The sequence below is a fragment of the Prunus avium genome, chromosome 4, assembly GCF_965620075.1.
Source record: "Prunus avium chromosome 4, drPruAviu1.hap1.1, whole genome shotgun sequence".
In the NCBI taxonomy this organism is placed as follows: domain Eukaryota; kingdom Viridiplantae; phylum Streptophyta; class Magnoliopsida; order Rosales; family Rosaceae; genus Prunus; species Prunus avium.
This window is the reverse complement of record NC_142287.1, coordinates 20,120,482-20,127,664: the sequence shown is the minus strand read 5'-3', so window position 1 is coordinate 20,127,664 and position 7,183 is coordinate 20,120,482. Positions and strand designations below refer to the sequence as shown.

The 7,183-nt window shown below is 35.8% G+C and overlaps 1 protein-coding gene across 1 annotated transcript; it reads left to right on the top strand.

Moving 5' to 3' along the window:
• Positions 1 to 2,416, top strand: LOC148294991 (palmitoyl-monogalactosyldiacylglycerol delta-7 desaturase, chloroplastic-like). Its single transcript, XM_088252174.1, has 5 exons — positions 1 to 298; positions 487 to 627; positions 715 to 855; positions 1,657 to 1,763; positions 2,069 to 2,416. The coding sequence occupies exons 1-5, from the start codon at positions 11 to 13 to the stop codon at positions 2,286 to 2,288; spliced, it is 897 nt and encodes a 298-aa protein (XP_088108300.1). The 5' UTR covers positions 1 to 10; the 3' UTR covers positions 2,289 to 2,416.
• Positions 2,417 to 7,183: the final 4,767 nt, after the last annotated feature.

The window sequence follows — 7,183 nt, the reverse complement described above, 5'->3', positions numbered from 1 at the left end:
TTGTAATAAAATGGGGCTTTTGAGCACGGTTTTCGTTAAGTCCTGTGTAGAGTTCTGGGGGAGGAAATGGAATATACAAGACATATCCATAGTGGTTGTGTTTTTGGCTTTGCATTGCCTTTGTTTATTTGCACCCTTTCATTTCAACTGGGGTGCATTTTGGGTGGCTATGGCTCTCTCTCTTTTGACTGGTTTAGGAGTGACTCTCTCTTACCATAGAAATCTTGCCCACAGGAGTTTCACCCTTCCAAAATGGCTCGAGTACTCCTTTGCCTACTGTGGGGTTTTGTCACTTCAGGTATATAATATGTACATACATGAAATTATTCTGATCCATCGATAAAAAAAGAAAAAAAGGTGTGACTGGAAAAGGATTTCTTGTGATCAAGAACGTTTCGTATGTTTTTTTTTTCACTGTATAAGCTAGCTGTTAATTACTTTAGTAGAAAGATAAAAATATGTTTGTGCGTGTGTTTGGGTTTGCAGGGTAGTCCGATTGAATGGGTGAGTACGCACCGGTACCACCATCAATTTACTGATACAGGGAAAGACCCTCACAGCCCCATCAAGGGTTTTTGGCACAGTCACATGGGTTGGATCTTTGATAGCAGTTATCGGTTTGGACAAGTAGAAAACAAATCTCTCTCTCTCTCTCTCTCTCTCTCTCTCTCTCAAACATCCTTCGTTATTTTTATTTAAATGAGAAATTTGCAGTATGGGGGCCTAAAGAACGTTGAAGATTTGAAGAAGCAGCTTTTCTATAGGTTTCTTCGTCATACAAACCTTCTACATTCAGTTCTTCTTGGAGGTTTACTATATGCTGCGGGTGGATTTTCCTTCTTGGTTTGGGGAATGGTGAGATTGCTTACTTACTGGTTAATTTCCATTAAATTTAAATGGGAACATTTGGTCTTTAAAAATTTATATCCAAAAGTAAGTATAGTTGAAACTGTATATATACCATCCATGTGGACGTAAGTCGATTTTCTTTTGTACATTCGTATTTCATGGTACGTGCTTGCAATAGTTTCTAAAAACTACTCGCAAATTCTTCTCACAAATTTATCATTATATAACCTCTTTCTTGATCAAACATAAGCAATTAATATGCAAGAAAAATGTATTAATTTTGAGATGATCAAACAAAACTTGTCAAGTTTGGTAAGAGATGATCGCCTTCGAAAGATTAAATTTTTTTTTCAGTTTTAGGTTTATGTGAGTTTTAATTTTGAGGATATTTGTGTTTTTTTAAGTGGATTTTCCGCTATATCTGAAAGTTTTTATAAAAACTGACATATGTGAAAATAATGGTCAAATTTTGGCTTTTTTTAAAAAAAAAAAAAAAATTTATAAAGACTCGGTGGTGGGGGTGCCGAAGGTGGTTTTGTTTGTGGCTATATGTAATTTTTTATATATTAAATTCGCATTGTTTTGGGATTTTTAGGAAACAAAATATAGGTGGAATTTAGACATAAAATTTACGACCTTTCATATTCTAAATTTCTTTCATGTTAAATTTAAAACTTCTTCGTTTATCAACCCAATTAATAAAGAAATAATAATATATCATTCCTTTAAACACGAATTTTGTCTAAATACCATGTTTAACTTCTCCATCCAAAATATGTTATAAATCTAAATTCCTTATAATTTCAGGGGGTGAGGATGGTACTTGTTTTCCATGGCACTTTTCTAGTTAATTCAGCTTGCCACATGTGGGGAAAGAAACCATGGAACACCGGTGATATGTCTAGGAACAATTGGTATATTGTATTTATTCCCCACTCTGCCATATTTCATCTTGCTATATGTAAAATTGGAGTAATTTTTGAGTGTTCCCGGTACACCACGTGGTTGGTGTACCATCCAATAGACGGAAGACATATGGAATATGTCCAATGCAGTCCGCCACATGTCATAAGAAGAAATGCAGTAAGTTGGATAATAATTTCACATGTTCTATGTTTATTGGATGGTACACCAGACACGTGGTGTACCTGGAACATTTAAAAATTTCTCGTAAAATTGGGATATTAATATGTTTTATACATCATCTTTAATCATTTAGGTGGGTGGCACTGTTAGCGCTTGGAGAAGGGTGGCATAATAACCACCACGCTTTTGAATACTCAGCACGACAAGGACTAGAATGGTGGCAATTTGATTTTACTTGGTACATAATAAAATTTCTTCAAGCTATTGGATTGGCAACGGATGTGAAGGTCCCAACTCAAATTCAAAAGCAACGAAAAGCTTCAAAGAGTAGAATCCTGGCTACTCAAAATTAGGCTTTGAAGATTTACCCTACTATGGATATGATGGATAATTATAGCTTCAAATCCTATATGCATTTGCAATGGGGTCAAATTCATGCATGGTGTGGATTCTGGGATTAGTCTCGTATTTCTATGGCTTCTAAAATAATCACTTATAATCATACTGTGGAAAAATCAGCTATGAAAAGTGTTTAATTCTGGCATATTGAAGTAATTTTCCGTATTATGAATAAAATTGACCCCATGTTCAAAGTGTGTTTAGTTACTATTTGGGCCTAAATTTGGCACGCCCAATCCAAAAGCAAAAGCCCACATCATTTTTCAGGCCACCTGTTTGGGCCTAAAAGTTGAAGCCCTCAGCCCATCGACGCGCCCATCCCATTATCCAATAAACAGGCCAAAGCAATGCACTCGGCCCAAACACTGGAGGCTTGGAAGCAGTCAAAATCAAGAAAAGACTTGGGCCTCGAAGGAACTCAAATTGGGTTTGAAACAAAACTTGACTCAATTGGTTTTAAATTAAAAGAAAAAAGAGACAGACCCACGTGACCCTCTGTTCTAAGAAAAGTCAACAAATTCAACTAGAATTAATAAGGGATGAATAGGGACAGATATAAAGAAGAACGTCTCTGAAAAGACTCTGCTGCCAGGAGATCAAGTTCCGTTTTGTTTATTCAAGGATATTCTTCTGCTCAAAAGAAGGCACCATTTTCAAAAGATAAGCAGACTCTGTTTCTATGAAAAGCAGATAAGTGGAAAACAGGGAGTTGTTCAAAAACTGAGAACTTACCATCACAAGCTTCAGATTCTTGCAAAAGCAGTCGAAAAGGAAGAAAAGTATGGCACCCCATCAAAATACAGGGAAATGATCACTTCAGGAACTGATTGTTGAGTGTTTTACTTGCCAGAAAATGGATAGAACTCCTTTTTTTTTTCTTTTTTAATTAAAAGATCTTTTGAGATTGTTTGCCGCCCAAATATTAAAAGAATCAAAATTCCCAAAAGCATTTCTTATAAATACAGGAGAGAGTGAACAGAGTAAACACACACAATCAACACAACCAAAAACTCAATCAAAAGACAAACACTCAAGATGATCACTTAATCTCAGAAAATCTTCAAACAGATTCAAACAGACCCAGAGTCTGAAACATTTCAATTTCAAAAGCTTCACAACAAGCTTGCAGAATCATACTGCTTTTTCCCAGCAAAGACAGTTAGAACACTGTTTCTGATTCGAATCCCAATTCACAAACCAGCAAAACGAGATTTCTCTCGTTACAAATTTGGTTCAGTAAAGCCAAGACAAGTAGAGTTTGAGTTTTCACGAATACGAAAAACCTCAACAAATTTATGGAGAGCCTTGACTAAGTAGCACAGGTACCATAGTACAGTTCCAGCTTAAGTCCAACCACTTCTGCCCATTTCAGACTGGAAAAGTCCCAGTTCTGCCCATCCAAAAGCCTTCCAGGGCTTGAAATAGATTAAAGCTCTGCCAAACTCAAGCTTTGGCATCGATTTGCAGCTGAAGCCTAGCAGTTGAAGTTGTTAAAAGTCCAGTCCAGCACAGGCATACCCAATCCAACCCAGAACAGAGGCATCTACCCAGACAGAAATGGAAGCACAGCCCTCTTTTTGTCTTTTCATAGTCAGTTTCCCTTTTTGAACTTTATAAAGGGGAGTTCTGCCTGAAAACGGTTCACTCTGTTATCATTCATTCTGGCCAGAACTACCAGTTTTATACTGTGAAAAATTATGAAGTCCTTACCAGTCTAAAGCATAGAAAAGAACTTACTTGGGAGATATTCCTCACCCAAATTCACAAACGCTTGTTCAAAAATCAGTAGCTTGGGGCGCAAGTTATTTATTTTAATAGTCTGCTAGGACTTTCATTGCTAGCAGTGGCACGCTCGCACACTAAAGAAAGTTGACTTGATTGACCAGTCAATGGTTTTCAGGACAATGGGGAACTTTACCCTACCATCACAGGAAACAAATCAAAACGAGTGAACAGTTACTTGTTTGGTAAAAATAAAAATTACTTTCATTTGCATTTATACACTTATTAGTTAAGATTAAAATAAGAGTTAATTACACATACATCTCCTGAGCTTTCTCTTGTTTTCACATAACCCCTCGAGGATTTGAAAATTACACGACCACCCCTTGAGATTTCCAAATTTGAGAAAGAAAGAAAAAAGTACATGTTCGTGTCTTATCTTCCAATACTCGTTATAAGAAGTTGGGCCAGAGAATCAGCCCGCTCATCCTATTCCATGTTTGTTTACTTGTGTTTTACGAAGTATATGCAAGCCCAATACATGGCCTAGGGATGGTAATTTTCCTTGCAGGTAAGGGTCTTCGAGGGGATTCGACCCTAACGGGTCAAATATGAAAGACAAAAAACGGGTATGGGAAATTTTTTGGGTATGGTGTTCGGGGAGGGGCGGGGATGGTATTTTAATCTCCAACCTGAACCCTCCCCATTTAGAATATATGTAATTTTTTGATGAGGTATATATATATATATATATATATATATATATATATATATATATATGTATATATATATATATGTATATAAATATGCTATTAAAGTGATTGTATCGACTAAGTTTTCTATTTTCTATTATTATATTATATATTTATATAATTTATACAAATTTTAAGCCACACTACTTATTTATTTAGTTAACTTCCGGTCCATATGTAAATATTCTTATATTGTCTTATAAGTATATATTATATTAATTATCTTGCCTTAGTACTATTTTTTTTCTTCAACAAAGTAGTTTTATATTGGTTTTTTCTTCCATAATGGGACAGGTCGGGGAACCCATTCCCCAACAAATGTGGGGATGGGAATCTCGATATAAATATTGCAGGTATGAAGGCGGGTATGAGGGAAAAAGTTTAACGGGGATGGGGATGGGGATGGGGATGGGAATGGCATACCCACCCCCGATTCGACCCATTGCCATACTTTTTTCCATGCAGGCCCCGCCCATAGAATACGCGAGTTGGGTGATGGCATAGGGCCCGAAAAAGTAGGGCCTCCTAAAAAACCATTTAGCCCAAGAATTTTAGTAGCAAACACGACATTTTATTTGTGTAATTCATGCTTTTTGTGATTTATTCTAAAATGTTTTTGGCTTTTTTTTTTATTTTTCACATAGCGAGTCTCTTTTATGTAAATTAACCAACTTAGCACCTACACTGAGGTTTTTTTATTTTTTTATTTTTTGGTTTAAAATGAAGTAAGTGTTGAACATAAAAGGCTTCAACTTTTATTTCTATCCAGGACTTCCAAAATCAATGAACCGAGGCAAGTCCATCAAAGGTGCCTTCTTGTGCGTTCAAATGACATCATTTTCACCTAGCTAGTATGTGTGTGTCTTTCTTTTCTTTTCTTTTTTCTTTTTTGATAATGTATGGAAAAAAGGATCTAATATGTAATAAGGTGTGCGTTGTCTTTCTGAGTCTTGGCACAGGTGTTAATTTGTCTTTGTTTGTACCCAGCTCACCCACACTTGTAATTATCTCATTCAACCTAAACATGTCTTCCCACAAGATTCACATATATCTCATTTGATTTAGCTGTTTGAATTGAATGGTTTCAAACTCAAAAAGTCTACACGTTATTGAAAGTGGGACTCTTCACCTTTGATCTGATTCACTTTTGCTCCTAATTATCCAACGGTTGTCCTCACGTCATGCTTTTGTATCAATGATCTCAGTAAACCAAGGTTGTTATACTTATTTTCCTAATTATTTGAAAATTGTTGTCTTAATCACATGCTAAATGCAGTCCACTATATGATTAGGCATATGAGAACAAATTAGATGAAAGTACCTAAATTCTAATTGCAAGTAATTAATCTTGGGAGGTCATGTGTTTGATATCAATGAAACATTTTCCTAGTCCGGATGGGCCCTTTTCTTGTTTTCCTTGTATGTTTTTTCTTCTTTGTCCATTCTCTAAACAACATCACTTTTTCCACGAAAACGGATTGGAAAGAAGCATATGCATGTTACCTTCTCTTTTGCCAACATTCTTTTCAAACGCTAGCACAACGTCATGTTTATTTATGTTAGGAATTCCATTGTTATGGGCATTTAATTTGAAAATATGGAAAATTACATTTTAAAAACAAGAGAAACTAATGGAAATCCTTTTATCCGTGACTATTTTCATGTTGTGTTACATACTAATTCACATGTTATATTATAGGTCGGTGCACAACCGAACTTCTCTTGTACATGGTGACCTGCAAAGATCAACTAATAATTTTTCGCCTAGTGATATTTATATCCACTTTATTGGAGTATGCCACAAGTACTCGGTTCGCATGAATACAAATTCAATACATATTTATTGTTACCCTCACTACTCGTGGTTTTTATAAATGAGGGAAACAAAAAAATTTGTTGAAAAAAAAAATTTGAACTTAAATTAAAATGCCATTTGTAGACGATTTAAAAAAAAATGAAACATACTTCTAATGTATATGCCTCAACTTCAAATGAAAAGACAGAACCATTGCGTAGGAAGGTTCCATAATGGAAAGACAAAATATCTTGCCATTGCTTTTTGCGAACCAACTTCAGATTTTGCTCCCAGAAATTGCGTGCCCCCACACAACATCTCTAAGCATACATAAGCATGACCCATGCATTCCATAAGCCGTGGCACTCATGAAACTAACAGCTAGGATCCTCAATCAAACCCACGACATCATCAAAACGTCATGCTGATGTCATACACTAAGGTACATCATAAAGTCCCTGGAGCTCAAGCAAACCTTTCTCATTGGGTCTTATTGGATGTCAACAAAATTCACTTTGACCTTCCAAAAACATACCGAATTTTTTCTCTCTCATTGCTCTATATATACACCTACAGATAT

What these genes read in the sequence shown, in the direction of transcription:
- LOC148294991 (XM_088252174.1), top strand. Translation starts at nt 11, where the DNA reads ATGGGGCTTTTGAGCACGGTTTTCGTTAAGTCCTGTGTAGAGTTCTGG. An exon ending in GTGGGGTTTTGTCACTTCAG is followed by an intron (nt 299 to 486) that starts GTATATAATATG and finishes TTGGGTTTGCAG; the next exon opens with GGTAGTCCGATTGAATGGGT. An exon ending in GCAGTTATCGGTTTGGACAA is followed by an intron (nt 628 to 714) that starts GTAGAAAACAAA and finishes AGAAATTTGCAG; the next exon opens with TATGGGGGCCTAAAGAACGT.